The 20,364-nt window shown below is 44.3% G+C and overlaps 2 protein-coding genes across 2 annotated transcripts in view; both read left to right on the top strand.

Annotated features, from left to right (window-relative positions):
- The window catches only part of LOC132875210 (amine sulfotransferase-like), a 40,169-nt gene extending 35,613 nt beyond the window's left edge, over window positions 1–4,556 (top strand). Inside the window, exons 4-6 of the mRNA XM_060911907.1 lie at window positions 1,692–1,786; window positions 3,650–3,830; window positions 4,429–4,556. Of these exons, the coding sequence (XP_060767890.1) occupies window positions 1,692–1,786; window positions 3,650–3,830; window positions 4,429–4,556 (404 nt within the window). The remainder of the gene's footprint in view (window positions 1–1,691; window positions 1,787–3,649; window positions 3,831–4,428) is intronic.
- An 894-nt stretch (window positions 4,557–5,450) lies between these two features.
- Window positions 5,451–18,711, top strand: LOC132874811 (amine sulfotransferase-like). Its single transcript, XM_060911217.1, has 6 exons — window positions 5,451–5,628; window positions 14,654–14,862; window positions 15,490–15,616; window positions 17,480–17,574; window positions 17,831–18,011; window positions 18,584–18,711. Exons 1-6 carry the CDS (start codon window positions 5,463–5,465, stop codon window positions 18,709–18,711), a joined length of 906 nt encoding a protein of 301 aa, XP_060767200.1. The 5' UTR covers window positions 5,451–5,462.
- The last annotated feature ends 1,653 nt before the right edge of the window (window positions 18,712–20,364 follow it).

The following is a 20,364-nucleotide window of genomic DNA, read 5'->3' as shown; positions in this document are numbered from 1 at the left end:
GGCATAAGATGTTTATAACTACATTAATATTTGTACTAATTTCGTGCAAGAGTGTCACAGCTGCGCACCTTGATGCATGCATCAGATAGACACTCGGGCACCCTTGGAAAGTGCGTGGGCGCCAACTGGACTGTTGCATGTGCTGTAAACGACTCACACCTGCACAGGATTAAGGCACAATCAGCGCGCTGATATAAAAACTGTGAAAACACATTTACTTTGGGAAGTATTGAGTTGCATTGCTGACACGTTACCGAGCCTTATGTCCTTGTTTGGTTTCCTGATCCCTGATTTCCTGTTTCTCGTCTTTGATTCTGCCGAGTCTATGATAGCCTGTTTGTGCCTCGCTCGACCTGTTGCCTGTTTCATGGTTTTATGATTTTGCCTGCCGTTCTGGGGTGGGTTTCCCAATAACATTCCCCTTTAGGGCGAAAGAGTGAGTTGAGAGACTCTCTTCAGCAACGAACGTTGTCTCTGTCCGTGGTTTTCCTGAACTCACTCATCAGAAGGAGTCTAAATAGCAACATTATGAAGAGTTTCTTTGCAGTGCGCATCCCTGATATAGGCATTAGTAGTTGCTAAATCCAGTCAAGGAGGTCACATGGTGTTCATTTTTTACCAAAAAACAATGAAATATAAAGTGTTTAAAATATGTTACAATATTGTTTTGTCATTAAGCATGACATAATGTAGAAATTAATAATTGAAACTATTTTACACTTTTGGGCAATTTTTTTTTTTTATTCCAAGCATGTTTTTTTTTTAATTAAACGAATAAATGTTCACACGAATGAATGAGCAAATAATAAACTAAATAACTAAGTTAATGATTTCCCTGTGCTGCTCATTTCACTCTTACTCAAACATGCAGTCAGGATTATTTCAACTGTTATCCACAATGTCAAGCTGGCAGTGTTCTCCCTTATATGCGCAGAGAGAAAGAGAGAGAATTACTGTCTAAACTGCTTGAATTACACTTCTCCATTCTGCATTCTGATTGGTCAGGAGGAGATCACAGGTTTTAATCTGTGTGTACCCAAGGAGATTGAATTGACCTTTATATATATATATATATATATATATATATATATATATATATATATATATATATATATATAACTTTATGAATCCCGAGGGAAATTCTTGTGCCAGAAGTCGCTCCATAACAGTGCAATATAAGTTAAAATACAACAATACAAGCTGGAGGGGAAAAAAGTACATAATAAGAACTGTGCAAGAAATAAATGCCTAAAAACAGTGTCTAATAGAACAATAGAAATACTGTAAGTGACATAAGGGGAATGGAAAAAGCAAAAACCAGTGCCTCGATGATTAGTGTTCTAACAGTAGAAATAAGGTAAGTTATGTAAGAAACTAATCTAATGGTGAAGGTAAATATTGCACTCGAAAATATCGACTCAAAAAATTTTTAATGACTTGGACTTGACTAAGACTTGAACACTGGGGACTCGAGACTGGACTTGGACTCGAGGTTTAGTGACTCCGTTGAACCTTCCAACACACTTGTGACGGACTAAGGATTTATGATCTGAGTTCAGGCTGGTTTTTGTCCTGCTGAGAATTAACACTCAGACGTTCTCTAAATGGGACTGCAGGACAGTTTAAATGTGAGAGCAGTCGAGCTGATGTGGGTTCAGTCGGATTGAATGTATTGTGTGTTTTGTGTGCAGTGGTCGGCGGCTGCTGGTTTGATCACATCAAAGGATGGTACACCAACAAGGACAAATACAACATCCTGTTTCTCAGCTATGAGCAGATGATCCGGGTGAGACGAAACATACAGCCATTTTATTTTTATATTGTGTTTATCACTTAACACTTTATCTCAGTTCACACTGTTATTGTACAATATTGTGTTAATTAAACAAGTGTGTGTTAGTCAGTGGATGATTTTGGATTTGACCTCATGATGATGATGATGATGATATTACAACCCTGATTCCAAAAAAGTTGGGACAAAGTACAAATTGTAAATAAAAACGGAATGCAATGATGTGGAAGTTTCAAAATTCCATATTTTATTCAGAATAGAACATAGATGACATATCAAATGTTTAAACTGAGAAAATGTATCATTTAAAGAGAAAAATTAGGTGATTTTAAATTTCATGACAACAATACATCTCAAAAAAGTTGGGACAAGGCCATGTTTCCCACTGTGAGACATCCCCTTTTCTCTTTACAACAGTCTGTAAACATCTGGGGACTGAGGAGACAAGTTGCTCAAGTTTAGGGATAGGAATGTTAACCCATTCTTGTCTAATGTAGGATTCTAGTTGCTCAACTGTCTTAGGTCTTTTTTGTCGTATCTTCCATTTTATGATGCGCCAAATGTTTTCTATGGGTGAAAGATCTGGACTGCAGGCTGGCCAGTTCAGTACCCGGACCCTTCTTCTACACAGCCATGATGCTGTAATTGATGCAGTATGTGGTTTGGCATTGTCATGTTGGAAAATGCAAGGTCTTCCCTGAAAGAGACGTCGTCTGGATGGGAGCATATGTTGCTCTAGATCCTGGATATACCTTTCAGCATTGATGGTGTCTTTCCAGATGTGTAAGCTGCCCATGCCACACGCACTAATGCAACCCCATACCATCAGAGATGCAGGCTTCTGAACTGAGCGCTGATAACAACTTGGGTTGTCCTTCTCCTCTTTAGTCCGAATGACACGGCGTCCCTGATTTCCATAAAGAACTTCAAATTTTGATTCGTCTGACCACAGAACAGTTTTCCACTTTGCCACAGTCCATTTTAAATGAGCCTTGGCCCAGAGAAGACGTCTGCGCTTCTGGATCGTGTTTAGATACGGCTTCTTCTTTGAACTATAGAGTTTTAGCTGGCAACGGCGGATGGCACGGTGAATTGTGTTCACAGATAATGTTCTCTGGAAATATTCCTGAGCCCATTTTGTGATTTCCAATACAGAAGCATGCCTGTATGTGATGCAGTGCCGTCTAAGGGCCTGAAGGTCACAGGCACTCAGTATGGTTTTCCAGCCTTGACCCTTACGCACAGAGATTCTTCCAGATTCTCTGAATCTCTTGATGATATTATGCCCTGTAGATGATGATATGTTCAAACTCTTTGCAATTTTACACTGTCGAACTCCTTTCTGATATTGCTCCACTATTTGTCGGCACAGAATTAGGGGGATTGGTGATCCTCTTCCCATCTTTAATTCTGAGAGCCGCTGCCACTCCAAGATGCTCTTTTTATACCCAGTCATGTTAATGACCTATTGCCAATTGACCTAATGAGTTGCAGTTTGGTCCTCCAGCTGTTCCTTTTTTGTACCTTTAACTTTTCCAGCCTCTTATTGCCCCTGTCCCAACTTTTTTGAGATGTGTTACTGTCATGAAATTTCAAATGAGCCAATATTTGGCATGAAATTTCAAAATGTCTCACTTTCGACATTTGATATGTTGTCTATGTTCTATTGTGAATACAATATCAATTTTTGAGATTTGTAAATTATTGCATTCCGTTTTTATTTACAATTTGTACTTTGTCCCAACTTTTTTGGAATCGGGGTTGTATAATCCTCAGCTGCTCTGACTGGACTCTGTGTCCCATGTAGGTTTCTGGATGTTGTGTGAATGAATGTAAACATGTGTTGTGGTGTTTCAGGACCGGAGAGGTGCCGTGGTGCAGATTTGTGAGTTTTTGGGGAAGAACGTGTTGGATGATGTCATCGACAGTGTGGTGGAGAAATCGAGCTTCAACTACATGAAGAAAGACCCAAAAGCCAACTACGAATTTTTACCTGATGATCTTGTAGATCCAATGAAAGGCACTTTCCTGCGCAAGGGTACGAAAGAGTGAGAAAGGGATTATTAACAATCTCTCACTTCTCAGCTGACACACAAACCCAACTCTCACTCATTTTATCCACCAAAACATTCACTGAAAATGGATTTACATCTCTTTCGTGATGGCTTCCTTTTGTATCCCTGTAGCTTCTGCCTTCTTTCTGCACTGGGTTGTGTATTATCTGCAATACTGATCTGTGATTTTATCTTATTAAACACTTTACATAAGAATGTCACAGCAATGACAGGCTTTCAGTGATTTCTTTGAAGTGTTCTTCTTTTGTGGCTGAATGATTTTACAACCGACAACTTTAATAGGAAACAAAACAGGAATGTAATGCACAAGTTTTAATTTATTTTGGGTTTTCTGAAATCAACACAGGGTCAGATTATACATACAGCCAGCTAGGATTAGGTTAAATGTTTGGTATGCTGTAATCATTCTGCCACAGAAAAAGAAGAGTTTGAAGAAATCGCTGACAACCCCAAATTGCCATGACATTCATGTCCCTGTATGTAAATTTCTGATCTCAAAGGCAATACTGTGATTTTCCCCCGTGTTGGTATTGATTTTTACTTGTGTGTGTGTGTGTGCAGGTACAGTGGGAGACTGGAAAAACTCTCTGACTGTGGCACAGAATGAACACTTTGACCGTGTTTATCAGGAACAAATGAAAGATCTGCCACTGGACTTTGTGTGGGACATCACAGATCTACACGCATAAAGCACACACACACACACACACACACCTAAATTCATCAGGTGAAACTCATCACGTGTTACCTGCTGGTTCTACCTGACTCCTCACCACCCACAGCTGACACCTGGCCACGCCTCCACTGACACAATCTTTGTATGCTGTAGTATTATAATTTTCCTTCATTTGGTACTAAGAGGGCCAAACCTGTTCCAGCATAATGATGCCCCTGTGCACACAGCGAGCTCCATGGAGACATGGGGTGTGAAGGTTGGAGTGAAGAACTCGAGTGTGCTGCACAGAATACTTTACTACAGTTTGATTTTGGCTGAAGCTAAGTGGTGACAATTTCATCTGACAGCAGGAAATATGAACTGAGTGAATGAGACACACAACTCTGAGTCAATACAGTTTACTTCTGGCCTATTGAAATAAATAATTAACAAAGACTCCACCCTGTAGTGGTTCGCACTGTCGCCTCACAGCAAGAAGGTTCTGGCTTCGAGCCCAGCGGCCGGCGAGGGCCTTTCTGTGCGGAGTTTGCATGTTCTCCCCGTGTCCGCGTGGGTTTCCTCCGGGTGCTCCGGTTTCCCCCATAGTCCAAAGACATGCAGGTTAGGTTAACTGGTGACTCTAAATTGAGCGTAGGTGTGAATGTGAGTGTGAATGGTTGTCTGTGTCTCTGTGTCAGCCCTGTGATGACCTGGCGACTTGTCCAGGGTGAACCCCGCCTCTCGCCCATAGTTAGCTGGGATTGGCTCCAGCTTGCCTGTGACCCTGTAGGACAGGATAAGCAGCTACAGATGATGGATGAATGGATGGATGGAAAGACTCCACCCACTTTCCACACCCACGAGGTCTCTTATCTGCTGCTTTGATTTACTTATATAAGATCTGAGTGTGTGAGTGAGTGGATCACAGTCATATCACAGCATGACTCAGCAGGAGTTCCAGAAGCTCGGAGACAAACTTCTCTCCTACAGAGGATTTGTCTTTCCTCAAACCAGTGGGAACGATACCACACCGGAGTACATGGACAGTCTGGAGACGTTCCAGATCAGAGATGATGATGTGTTTGTTGTTACTTTTCCTAAATCAGGTGAGAGACACAACCCTCACACACACAATGAATATTGGGAATAAAAGTTTTTATATCAACAGATATGAGAATCAAGACAGTGAGAAGTGTATGTAATAATAATCAGCGGTGGATTTAGGTATGAGAGACACACAAAAAAATTTGAATGTTTACATTTACACAATCAGTTTTCTGTCAAGCCCTGTGATGACCTGGCGAGTTGTCCAGGGTGTACCTCGCCTTTCGCCCGTAGTCAGCTGGGATAGGCTCCAGCTTGCCTGCGACCCTGTAGAAGGATAAAGCGGCTAGAGATAATGAGATGAGATGAGATGAGATGAGACACACTGAAAACACTTATGTTTGTTAATTTTTATTTCACACTGTTTTATCATGATAATAGAGATAGATAGATAGATAGATAGATAGATAGATAGATAGATAGATAGATAGATAGATAGATAGATAGATACTTTATTCATCCCGAAGGAAATGAAGGATAATGTGTGCAGCCTGCAGCATATATCACACAAGCATTTATTAAAACTTATTCTCATAATCTGATTCTTTTTATTTGTATTTACATCCTACAATTTGTTTTTATTTACCTTTGTTACTTATTTTTGATATGTGTCTTATTTTTGTCTGTATTTTTAATATTTATATTGTGTTCAGTGATTGAGTTGTTCCAAATGTATGAAAAAAAAATAATTTAGTAAAGAATGTTTTGTTGTTTTTGTTTGTTTTGTGCTGGGGGAGGTTAGGGTTTTTTGGGTGTTGGGGGGGGGGGGGGACTGAATGGGGGTTTGTCCAGAATTGCCACTGACAATAATGTGATGCTGATGTCAACCATTAGATGAATAAAACTATGAGCAGAATGTCGAGACAGTGGACTTTCATCATGACCCCTGTCCTGTTTACTATATGTTTTGTAATAGTCACTGAATGAACTCAAATAACTGTCATACACATCTGATAAACACTGGAGTTTCATCCATCTGTAATCTACAGTGCTTATCCATCAGGACCATGGTGGAAGGTGGAACCAATCCCAGCTGATTTTGGGTGAGAGGTGAGGCTCACTCTGGGCAGGCCACCAGGCAATTACAGGATCACACAGAGATAAATAACCATCACACTCACACCTCTGGGGGATTCAGAGGAGCCAGTTGACTGAATCCACATGTCTTTGGACTGTGGGAGGAAACTGGAGCAGCCCGGGGAAACCCACACAGACACAAGAACATGCAAACTCCACACAGAAAGACCCCAGTTGACCGCGAGGACCCAGAACCTTGAACCTTCTTGCTGTGGGGCGACAGTGATAACCACTGCAGCACCGAGCCAAGCAACGTTGCAGTTAAACTCCAATAAACTCTACACTACACTTTATCTGTAGGGTGTATGTATGTGCGTGCGTGTGTGAGAGAGATTTTAAATGAGAATTAATTTTTGTTTCTATTCAGTGAGCAAAGAACTGAAAGCGTAATAGAGCTAGCATGAATTAGCTTAGCTAACCAATTAGCATGTAATGTTTTTTTATTGTCCTGCAATGATCTGGCAACTTATCCAGGGTGTACCCTGCCTCTCACCCATAGTCAGCTGGGATAGGCTCCAGCTTGCCTCCAACCCTGTACAGGATAAGTGGCTACAGATATTGGATGGATGGATGAATGTTTCATTACCATGACAAGTATCTCAAAGTGTCTGGGTCCCAGGTGGGGACCCTAAGGTGGTTGGATTGTCAACATTGACCTCCTTCTGGCAGCTCCTGCAGCCAAGCTGATGCCAAATGTATTACTTTGCTCTCCTTTGGACCACATCAGTGAGGTCAAGAGGGGGATTCTGTTGACTGGGCACCACAGGATCTCCATACATTTTGCCCAGGTATGCATCCTGGAGAGGTCACTCCAGTGCCGCTGTTCCTAGCAGCAGAAACAACATGGGAGGCAGCAGTTATGAGTTATAAGTCCAGACTAATTGGTGTAGGTTCAGGTGCTATGGGCTGTCTCCAAGGGTGAATCATAGTCTCACTGGTCAGCTACTGCCTGCCTCAAGCTGGGCAGTCCCCAGCCAGTCAGGTGCTGACCCGCCACAATCTGCCTGCTTCATTGGGTGGTTAGAGCTAAGGGTAACAAGTGACAAGCAGACTGTAAACCTTACACTAGGCAAAGGAAGAAGAAAGAGAAAATCATCACTCTTGTGACTAGCATGCTGGAATATCATGACAATGTGTCTTGGCCTCTCCGATGATTTACGTCAGGTTGATGACTCCAGGAAAACAGCTATCATCAACCAAGAACTCAAAAGGCTCAACATTGACATTGCTGCACTGCAGGAGACCAGACTCCATTCAAATGGCAGCCTCAGAGAACAGGACTACACATTCTTTTGGCAGGGGCAGTAACCAGAGGACCCACGATTGCACAGTGTTGGATTCACCGTGAGAAACTCTCTCCTGTCATCAGTGGAACTGCCATCCAGAGGTACAGCCTGAATCTTCTTGCTCCGTCTCTCAATCTCCTCTGCACAGTGAACATCCTGAGCATCTATGCTCCTACACTCTACTCATCAGCCGAGCTAAAGGATGAGTTTTATGACTAGCTTGATTCCACCATCAGAGGGATTCCTCCCACAAAGCACCTGTACCTGCTTGGAGACTTCAATGCACAAGTGAGAGCTGATCCCTGCTGGCCCCATAGCATCAGCCACTTTGGTGTCAGCAAGCTCAACAAGAACAGACAGAGGCTTCTAGAGTTATGCTCCTACCATGATCTCTGTATAACCAACACATTCTTCTCCACCAAACCGAACCACAGAGTATCCTGGCGGCACCCCAGATCCTGTCACTGGCACCAGCTGGATCTCATTATCACTCGAAGACCCTTGTTGAACTGTGTCCTTGTTACTCGCAGTTATCACAGCACTGACTGTGACACCAGCCACTCCCTGATCAGCAGCAAGATGCATCTTCAGCCCAAATGAATCCATGGTTACAAGCAGAAAGGATGCCCACATATCAACACAGCCAGGACATCAATCCCAGACCTGTGTGAACGCTTCGCCAACTCCACTGAAGAAGACTTGAAGGACTGCCCCACAGGCAACACCAAAGAAAGACAGAACCACATCCGTGATGCCATCTACAACTCCGCCTTGGACACCTTCGGCAAGACAGAGAGATAGAATCCAGACTGGTTCAAAGCAGGAATTGCTGAACTTGAGCCAGTAATTGCAGCTAAGTATGCAGCACTGCTCAACTACAAGAGATAGCCCTCAGAGAAGACACTGCACTCAGGAAGGCCAGGAACAATGCTCAACGGATTGCTAGACAGTGTGCCAACAAGTACTGGCTGAACCTCTGCCAGAGCATCCAACTCTCTGCTGACTGCAGCAACATCTGTGCCAAAAGCTTTCGGTTCAAGTGGCACCAAGCTCACACCCCTGAAGTCTGTTTCTGGCAACATCATAACAGACCAAAAAAAATGGTGAGAGATGGGCAGAGCATTATCAGGAGCTGTACTCCAGGGAGAATGTTATCACCAACATAGGATTTGAGCATATTGATCCCCTGTCTGTCATGGAGGAGCTCAATGTTCCACCTTCTGTGAAGGAACACAGCAAGGCCATCGACTTCCTAGCTTGTGGCAAAGCTCCAGGAAAGGATAGCATTTCCCTTGAGGTCATCATGGCTGACAAGAAATCTGTTCTCCTGCACCATTTTCACAAGCTCCTGCTACATTGCTGGGAGGACAGTACAGTGCCCCAGGATATGCATAAGGCCAACATCATCCCGCTGTATAAGAACAAAGGTGACCGTAGTGACCTGCAACAACTACTGTGGAATTAGTCCTAATAACTACCTCCTCAGCATTGTTGGGAAGGCCTTCACCCATGTAGTACTGAACAGGTTTCAGGCACTTGCGGAAGGTGTATACCCTGAGGCACAATGCAGATTCATAGCAGGAAAAGCAACAGTTGATATGATCTTTTCACTGAGACAGCTGCAAGAGAAGTGCCAAGCGCAGAGACGATCCTTGTACATCGCCTTCATTGATCTGACGAAGGCCTTCGACCTTGTCAGCAGGAAAGGTCTGTTCACCCTGCTGCAAAGGATCGGCTGCCCCCGCCAAGCTCCTGAGGTTGATTGCATCTTTTCATGAAGGCATGCAAGGTATTGTCCATTACGATGGCTCATCCTTGGATCCATTTCCAATCAGGAGCAGAGTGAAACAGGGGTGCGTACTTTCCCCAACACTCTTCAGCATATTCTTCTCCCTGCTGCTGTCCGTTGCCTTCAACCAGTCAGAGGATGGCATATACCTCAACACCAGAAATGATGGGAACCTCTTTAACCTCACTTGCCTCCATGCAAAGACCAAGGTGTGACTGTCCTGATCAGGGAGGTGCTGTTTGCAGATGCTGCTGCCCTGACTGCACACACTGTCGCACTTGGAAGATGGCTCTGGACACTTACAGTAATGCTTTTATGGCTAAGGTCTACAGTTAACTTGCTAACTTTAGGACTGCTGTTGTCATGAACAGTTTTGCACTCAAGTTTCCAACAATGAACAGTTTATAACTTCAACAAAACAAACTTCATGTTAAAACTATACTCGTCTTGTCTTCATTCGCTTATCCGGGGCCGGGTCGCAGAGGCAGTAGTCTAAGCATGGAAGCCCAAACTTCCCTTTCCCCAGACACCTCGGTCAGCTCCTTGGGAAGAACACCGAGGCATTCCCAGGCCAGCCAAGAGACATAGTCCCTCCAGCGTGTCCTTGGTCTTCCCCGGGGCCTCCTCCTGAGGGGACATGTCTGGAACACCTCCCCAGGGAGGCATCCAAGAGGCATCTGAGAGAGATGCCTGAGCCACCTCAGTTGATTCCTCTCGATGTGGAGGAGCAGCGGCTCTACACCGAGCTCCTCCCAAGTGACTGTGCTTCTCACCCTATCTCTAAGGGATCGTCCAGCCACCCTGCGAAGGAAACTCATTTTGGCCACTTGTTTCCACGATCTTGTTCTTTCACTCATTATCCAAAGCTCATGACCATAAGTGAGAGTCAGAATGTAGATCGACCGGTAAATCGAGAGCTTCGCCTTTTGGCTCAGCTCGTTCTTCACCATGACGGACCAGTAAAGTGACTGCATCACTGCAGAGGCTGCATCGATCCGCCTGTCGATCTCACGCTCTATCCTTCCCTCACTCGTGAACAAGATCCCGAGATACTTAAACTCCTCCACTTGAGGCAGGACTTCTCCACCAACCTGGAGAGGGCAAGCCACCCTTTTCCGGTCGAGAACCATGGCCTCGGACTTGGAGGTGGTGATTCTCATCCCAGCTGCTTCACACTCGACTGCAAACCGCCCCAGTGCATGCTGAAGGTCCTGTTTTGGAGAAGCCAACAGGACAACATCATCCGCAAAAAGCAGAGATGAAATCCTGTGGTTCCCAAACAGGATTCCTTATGGCCCCTGGCTGCGCCTAGAAATTCTGTCCATAAAAATTATGAACAGAACCGGTGACAAAGGGCAGCCCTGCCGGAGTCCAACATGCACTGGGAACAGGTCTGACTCACTGCCGGCAATGCGAACCAGACTCCTGCTCCATTCGTACAGGGACCGGACAGCCCTTAGCAAAGACCCCCGAACCCCATACTCCCGAAGCACCCCCCACAGAATACCATGAGGGACACGGTCGAATGCCTTCTCCAGATCCACAAAGCACATGTGGACTGGTTGGGCAAACTCCCATGAACCCTCGAGCACCCTATGAAGGGTATAGAGCTGGTCCAGTGTTCCGCGACCAGGATGAAAACCGCATTGTTCCTCCTGGATCCGAGGTTCGACTATTGGCCGAATTCTTCTCTCCAGTACCCTGGAGTAAACCTTCCTGGGGAGGCTGAGAAGTGTGATTCCCCTATAATTGGAGCACACTCTCCGGTCCCCTTTCTTAAAAAGAGGGACCACCACCCCAGTATGCCACTCCAGAGGCACTGTCCCCAACCGCCATGCGATGTTGCAGAGGTGTGTCAGCCAAGACAGCCCCACAACATCCAGAGACTTGAGATACTCGGGGCGGATCTCATCCACCCCCGGTGCCTTGCTACCGAGGAGCTTGCAAACCACCTCAGTGACTTCGGCTTAGGTATTGGACAAGTCCACATCTGAATCATCAGCCTCCACTTCCTCAGTGGAAGACGTGATGGTGGGATTGAGGAGATCCTCAAAGTATTCCTTCCACCGCCCGACAATGTCCCCAGTCGAGGTCAACAGCTCCCCACCCGCACTGTAAACAGTGTTGGCAGAGTACTGCTTCCCCCTCCTGAGGTGCCGGACGGTTTGACAGAATTTCTTCGAGGCCAACCGATAGTCCTCCTCCATGGCCTCACCGAACTCCTCCCAGTTCCAAGTTTTTGCCTCCGCAACTGCCCGAGCTGTGGCACGCCTGACCTGCCAATACCCGTCAGCTGCCTCAGGAGTCCCGGAGGCCAACATGGCCTGATAGGACTCCTTCTTCAGCTTGACGGCATCCCTTACTTCCGGTGTCCCCCACGGGGTTCGGGGATTGCCACCACGACAGGCACCGGAGACCTTGCGGCCACAGCTCCGAACAGCCGCATCTACAATGGAGGTAGAGAACATGGTCCACTCAGACTCAATGTCCCCTGCCTCCCTCAGAAGCTGGGAGAAGCTCTCCCGGAGGTGGGAGTTAAAGACCTCCCTGACAGAGTGCTCGGCCAGATGTTCCCAGCAGACCCTCACCATATATTTGGGCCTGCCAGGTCTGTCCGGCTTCCTCCTCCGCCAGCACATCCAACTCACCACCAGGTGGTGATCAGTTGACAGCTCAGCCCCTTTCTTCACCCGAGTGTCCAAGTCATAGGGCAGGAGATCAGATGAAACGACAACAAAGTCGATCATCGACCTCCGACCTAAGGTGTCCTGGTGCCATGTGCACTTATGGACACCCCTATGCTCGAACATGGTGTTCATTATGGACAAATCATGACTAGCACAGAAGTCCAATAACAAAACACCACTCAGGTTCAGATCAGAGAGGCCGTTCCTCCCAATCACGCCCCTCCAGGTGTCATTGTTGTCACCCGTGTGAGCGTTGAAGTCCCCCAGTAGAACAATGGAGTCCCCAGTCTGAGCACCTCTCAGTACCTCTCCCAGGGACTCCAAGAAGGCCGGATACTCTATACTGCTATTCGGCCCATAGGCACAAACAACAGCAAGAGCCCTCTCCCTGATCCAAAGGCACAGAGAGGCGACCCTCTCGTTTACTGGAGTAAACTCCAACACATGGCGGCTGAGCTGGGGAGCTATAAGCAAGCCCACACCAGCCCGCCACCGCTCACCATGAGTGACTCCAGAGAAGTGGAGAGTCCAGCCCCTCTCGAGGAGCTGGGTTCCGGAGCCCAAACTGTGTGTGGAGGTGAGCCCAACTACCTCTAGCCGGTACCTCTCAACCTCCCACACAAGCTCAGGCTCTTTCCCCCCCAGCGAAGTGACATTCCATGTTCCAACAGCTAGCCGCTGTGTTCGGGGATCAGGTCGTCAAGGCCCCTGCCTTCGAGTGCCGCCCAATCCACACTGCACCAGCCCCCTACGGCTACCTCTGTGGATGGTGAACCCACAGGAGGTCGGGTCCACATCACCGCATTGGGCTGAGCCCGGCCGGGCCCAGTGGGCAAAGGCCCAGCCACCAAGCACTTGCATATGAGCACCATCCCCGGGCCTGGCTCCAGGGTGGGGCCGCAGCTGCGCCATACCCGGCGATGTCACGGTCCTTGATCTATTATTATCCATAAGGGTTTTGGTGAACTGGTCTTGGTTTGGCCTGTCACCTAGGACCTGTCTGCCTTGGGAGACCCTAACAGGGGCGTAATGCCCCCGACAACATAGCTCCTAGGATCATTCAAGCACACAAACCCCTCCACCACAATAAGGTGGCAGTTCTAGGAGGGGATGAGGATGGGTTCTCATGAGGAACCAGATTTAAAAGGGAACCCATGAGGGTGGGTTCCCTTTTAAATCTGGTTCCTCTTGAGGTTTCTTTCTCATGTCATCTGAGGGAGTTTTTCCTTGCCACCATCGTCACAGGCTTGCTCATTGGGGATAGATTAGTGATAAAATTAGCTTATGTTTAAAGTCCTTAATTTTCTGTAAAGCTGCTATGTGACAATGTCTATTGTTAAAAGAGCTATAAAAATAAACTTGACTTGACCTTGACTTTCACCTTTATTTTGTACTACACTGGGTGTTTTTGTTTTTGTTGCTTTTGCTTTTCTTTGCTTTTATTTTTGCACTATATTGCCTTACTTTGTAATACTTCTTCCACCTATTTATTTATTTGTAATTGACATTCATGGTGGACAGCAAATTAAGAATTTCATTGTGCAAGTGGACATGTCCTAACTGTGCATATGACAATAAAAACTTGAACTTGAACTTGACTGAGGAAGCTCTACAGCATCTTATTAGCTGCTTTGCACGTGCATGTAGAGAGTTCGGCCTCACCATCAGCCTTAAGAAGACCAACATCTTAGGCCAAGGTGTCAGCAACATTCCAAGCATCTCCATCAGCTACTACACCCTCAAGGTGGTGGAGAACTTCACCTACCTTGGCTCTACCATTTCCAGCAACCTCTCCCTGGATGTTGAACTGAACATGCATATCGGCAAAGCAGCAACAGCAATGGCTCACCTTGCAAAGAGGGTTTGGGAAAACTCCATGTTGACCATCAGCACCAAGATGAAGGTGTACCAAGCCTGCATGCTCAGCACTCTCCTCTATGGCAGTGAAGCATGGACCTTGTACCCCTGTCAAGAGCGCAGACTCAATGCTTTCCATCTGCACTGCCTTAGAAGGATCCTGGGCATCACCTGGCAAGACTGCGTTCCAAACAAGTGCATCCTATTTTCTTCTTTTAATTTGAATATCAGATGTGATATTTCTGACATCACAGTCTGAGATCATTTGTAGCTCCACCCCCAAATAAATTTACTATAAATCTTTTGAAGATGTGACCTGGGTGTCTTTCAGGTACAGTTTGGACTCAGCGCATTGTGACATTGCTGTATGAGGACGAGTTTCCAGAGTCCATAGATCAGAATACATATGACCGCATGCCATGGCTGGAGTTTCCCACGAATGGACAGGGACAGTACTACCCCACTCGCCGGTCCCCCCGCCTCTTCTGCTCTCACCTCCCTGAGTACCTGATGCCCTGTGGATTACAGGGCAAAGGAAAGGTAGGAAACACACACACACACTGTTCAACCTTTACCACTTCCATCCATCCATTATCTGTAACCGCTTATCCTGTACAGGGTTGCAGGTAAGCTGGAGCCTATCCCAGCTGACTATGGGTGAGAGGTAGGGTACACCCTGGACAAGTCTCCAGCTCATCGCAGACTCATACTTATGGTTATTTATCTATTATCAAGTGCATTATCCTCTCTTATGCAATATCTATTATCACAATACCAATTGCCAAGTGCAATACCTATAACCAAGTGCTCAGTGTATGTTATGTGAATGTCTGTAGATTGTAGACCTTTTTTGTTTGCAAATTTTGTCCATAGCTTGTAAATTTATAAACTCTTATGTCTGTAGATCTTCTTGTTTGTAAAGCTTGTATCTTTTATGTAAATCTTTTATGTATATATTGAGGACCGTTTCCTTAAGGCAGTGCTCAGCCTTTACCACTGTCCTTAACATGTGTGTCCAGTCCCCAATTCTAATATTAGCTAGCGCTCTGATGGTGATTTCAAAGTTATGCTAGCACCAAGCTAACAGTAGTGTCCCTTCTGACCCTGCTCTGATCTGTACAGTAATAAACATGAGCTTTTATTAATGTTTTGTTTTTCTTATTCCAGATCATCTATGTGAGCAGGAATCCCAAAGACATCATGACGTCCTACTTCCACTTTACTCGGTTCATGAAGGTTTTAGAACAACCAGAGACGTACAACGAGCTGATGGAGAGATTCTTCAGTGGGCGGAGTCAGTATTCTTCATACCAGGCTTGTAGTACTCAAGTCCAGGACTCGGACTTGAGTCCGACTCATGCCCTAATTTTAAGGACTCATGACTTGACTTGGACTTGAGCACTGATGACTCAGTCTTGGACTCGTGCATTAACTGCATTCAGACTCATAAATTGGAGATGAGGACTTGGATTTTTTCTGTATTTTTTGTAACATGCCATAATAATTTGGCATAAGATATTTATATCTACATTAATATTTGTACTAATTTCATGCAAGAGTGTCACAGCTGCGCACCTTGATGCATGCATCAGATAGACACTCGGGCACCCTCGGAAAGTGCGTGGGCGCCAACTGGACTGTTGCATGTGCTGTAAACGACTCACACCTTCACAGGATTAAGGCACAGTCAGCGCGCTGATATAAAAACTGTGAAAACACATTTACTTTGGGAAGTATTGAGTTGCATTGCTGACACGTTACCGAGCCTTATGTCCTTGTTTGGTTTCCTGATCCCTGATTTCCTGTTTCTCGTCTTTGATTCTGCCGAGTCTATGATAGCCTGTTTGTGCCTCGCTCGACCTGTCGCCTGTTTCATGGTTTTATGATTTTGCCTGCCGTTCTGGGGTGGGTTTCCCAATAACATTGCCCTTTAGGGCGAAAGAGTGAGTTGAGAGACTCTCTTCAGCAATGAACGTTGTCTCTGTCCGTGGTTTTCCTGAACTCACTCATCAGAAGGAGTCTAAATAGCAACATTATGAAGAGTTTCTTTGCAGTGCGCATCCCTGATATAGGCATTAGTAGTTGATAAATCCAGTCGAGGAGGTCACATGGTGTTCGTTTTTTTACCAAAAAACAATGAAATATAAAGTGTTTAAAATATATTAAAATATTGTTTTGTCATTAAGCATGACATAATGTAGAAATTAATAATTGAAACTATTTTACACTTTTGGGCAAATTTTTTTTTTATTTCAAGCATGTTTTTTTTTAATTAAACGAATAAATGTTCACACGAAAGAATGAGCAAATAATAAACTAAATAACTAAGTTAATGTTTTCCCTGTGCTGCTCATTTCACTCTCACTCAAACATGCAGTCAGGATTATTTCAACTGTTATCCACAATGTCAAGCTGGCAGTGTTCTCCCTTATATGCGCAGAGAGAAAGAGAGAGAATTACTGACTAAACTGCTTTAATTACACTTCTCCATTCTGCATTCTGATTGGTCAGGAGGAGATCACAGGTTTTAATCTGTGTGTACCCAAGGAGATTGAATTGACCTTTATATATATATATGTAAAACTTTATGAATCCCGAGGGAAATTCTTGTGCCAGAAGTCGCTCCATAACAGTGCAATATAAATTAAAATACAACAATACAAGCTGGAGGGGAAAAAAGTACATAATAAGAACTGTGCAAGAAATAAATGCCTAAAAAACAGTGTCTAATAGAACAATAGAAATACTGTAAGTGACATAAGGGGAACGGAAAAAGCAAAAAACAGTGCCTCGATGATTAGTGTTCTAACAGTAGAAATAAGGTAAGTTATGTAAGAAACTAATCTAATGGTGAAGGTAAATATTGCACTCGAAAATATCGACTCAAAAATTTTTTAATGACTTGGACTTGACTAAGACTTGAACACTGGGGACTCGAGACTGGACTTGGACTCAAGGTTTAGTGACTCCGTTGAACCTTCCAACACACTTGTGACGGACTAAGGATTTATGATCTGAGTTCAGGCTGGTTTTTTGTCCTGCTGAGAATTAACACTCAGACGTTCTCTAAATGGGACTGCAGGACAGTTTAAATGTGAGAGCAGTCGAGCTGATGTGGGTTCAGTCGGATTGAATGTATTGTGTGTTTTGTGTGCAGTGGTCGGCGGCTGCTGGTTTGATCACATCAAAGGATGGTACACCAACAAGGACAAATACAACATCCTGTTTCTCAGCTATGAGCAGATGATCCGGGTGAGACGAAACATACAGCCATTTTATTTTTATATTGTGTTTATCACTTAACACTTTATCTCAGTTCACACTGTTATTGTACAATATTGTGTTAATTAAACAAATGTGTGTTAGTCAGTGGATGATTTTGGATTTGACCTCATGATGATGATGATGATGATATTATAATCCTCAGCTGCTCTGACTGGACTCTGTGTCCCATGTAGGTTTCTGGATGTTGTGTGAATGAATGTAAACATGTGTTGTGGTGTTTCAGGACCGGAGAGGTGCCGTGGTGCAGATTTGTGAGTTTTTGGGGAAGAACGTGTCGGATGATGTCATCGACAGTGTGGTGGAGAAATCGAGCTTCAACTACATGAAGAAAGACCCAAAAGCCAACTACGAATTTTTACCTGATGATCTTGTAGATCCAATGAAAGGCGCTTTCCTGCGCAAGGGTACGAAAGAGTGAGAAAGGGATTATTAACAATCTCTCACTTCTCAGCTGACACACAAACCCAACTCTCACTCATTTTATCCACCAAAACATTCACTGAAAATGGATTTACATCTCTTTCGTGATGGCTTCCTTTTGTATCCCTGTAGCTCCTGCCTTCTTTCTGCACTGGGTTGTGTATTATCTGCAATACTGATCTGTGATTTTATCTTATTAAACACTTTACATAAGAATGTCACAGCAATGTCAGGCTTTCAGTGATTTCTTTGAAGTGTTCTTCTTTTGTGGCTGAATGATATTACAACAGACAACTTTAATAGGAAACAAAACAGGAACTTAATGCACAAGTTTTAATTTATTTTGGGTTTTCTGAAATCAACACATTCTGCCACAGAAAAAGAAGAGTTTGAAGAAATCGCTGACAACCCCAAATTGCCATGACATTCATGTCCCTGTATGTAAATTTCTGATCATAAAGGCAATACTGTGATTTTCCCCCGTGTTGGTATTGATTTTTACTTGTGTGTGTGTGTGTGTGTGTGTGTGTGTGTGTGTGTGTGTGTGTGTGTGCAGGTACAGTGGGAGACTGGAAGAACTCTCTAACTGTGGCACAGAATGAACACTTTGACCGTGTTTATCAGGAACAAATGAAAGATCTGCCACTGGACTTTGTGTGGGACATCACAGATCTACACGCATAAAGCACACACACCTATATTCCTAACCCTACCTCTAACTCCGCCTCTTACACTAATCCCACCTCTTACCCTAACCCTACCAGTAACCCCACCCCTTACCTCTAACCTAAACCTCATTCTGATCCCTAAAACTGAGTCTTATCCCTCGAACAGCCCTTTGCAGAAGTGAGAACCAGACAAAATGTCCTCACCAGGGGTGTGTTTAGCCTATTTTTGGGGGTGCTCAAGCACCCCCAAAAACGAGCTCAGCACCCCCTAGCTCAGCACCCTCAAAAACACTGCTTTTGGACGTAATTTTCAGAAATAAGTGCCCTTGCGCACTGCGCAATGAATGTGTGCACGGGCGTGTGTGTGTTCTTGAATTCACCTGTTACGTGATAGTTCTATGACCAGTAAAATCCCTCTCCTCCTTGTGTCCCCTCTGATTGGGTTGCCTGTCCGCGCGAGTGCTTGCTACGACATGGTGTTTTTTTTAACTGGATTCCACGCCGATGAGGAACTCAAAGTAGCACCTGAGTATTACTGGCATAGTGAGATGTGAAGGTACGGACTGGAGTTACAATTGTTAAACACAACACAATAATATGCATAATGCAATATTGATGTTCCCTGGTCTATGAACAGAATGATAAAAATGACATTTATCATCCATATCGAGATACTTTTGTGCAGAGCTGTACAAGTGCTATGGTGCTAGAACACCGTGTGTTAGTCAATTTTATTTAATGTAACATAGCATTTACGTTTGCTTATCATTCACAAATCCAAACCCTGGTCATTGTCTGGGGGGGACAGTGAGTGTGGTTTGGATATAGCCTACATTTTCAAAATGCAGTAGTAGGTCTTGTTTAGTTAAAAATATAACGTAAATATTTGTGTCAGTGGTTGTAAATGTGTAGATATAATAGTTTATTGGGTCAGCTTCTGTTCAAACATTGCATAAGTCTAGTCTTGTCTAGTCTTCTTGTCTAGTTAAGTCTAGTCTAAATGCGGAATAAACGTGGAAACACTGTCGTTCAAGCCAGGTGCCTCTGTCAGCTCTGGGGGCTAAGCACCCCCAAAGATCAGATGCTAGAATCGCCCCTGGTCCTCACTTCACAAAAATGTCCAAACTGTGCTGGTAAAAAACGTTTTCCGGTCCTCAATATGTACCAAGTCCACACACACACAGAGTAATCTTGATTAATGTTGTTCCTCCTACTGGAAATTAAAAAAAAAGGCTCACAATAATCATTTAAAATAATAATGTGAACTTTTCTTTGTGTTTAGATTAAAAGACTAAAACTACAGTTTCACGCATAATGATGAAATTATTGTAATGTACTCATCATCGTCATCTTTATCATCTTTATCTTCATCATCATTTTAATCACCTCAATCATTTTGTTCCATTAAAATAATCTGCATCATCACATCATTGTGTTTTTACTGTTTTGTCACCACATACATGTAATTGTTCATGCCCTATATACACTATATGGCCAAAAGTATATGCACCCCTGACCATCACACCTAGATGTGTTTCTTCACCAAACTGTTCCCACAAAGTTTGAAGCACACAGTTGTATAGAACATCTCTGCAGCAGCCTTGGAGGTTCAGGAATGAAGCTTAACAGCTCAAGTTGTGTTTTAATTTCCTTCTCAAATTTTCACTAA

The sequence above is a fragment of the Neoarius graeffei genome, chromosome 27 (assembly GCF_027579695.1).
Source record: "Neoarius graeffei isolate fNeoGra1 chromosome 27, fNeoGra1.pri, whole genome shotgun sequence".
NCBI classification, from domain to species: Eukaryota; Metazoa; Chordata; class Actinopteri; order Siluriformes; family Ariidae; genus Neoarius; species Neoarius graeffei.
This window is presented reverse-complemented; position numbering and strand designations above follow the sequence as displayed.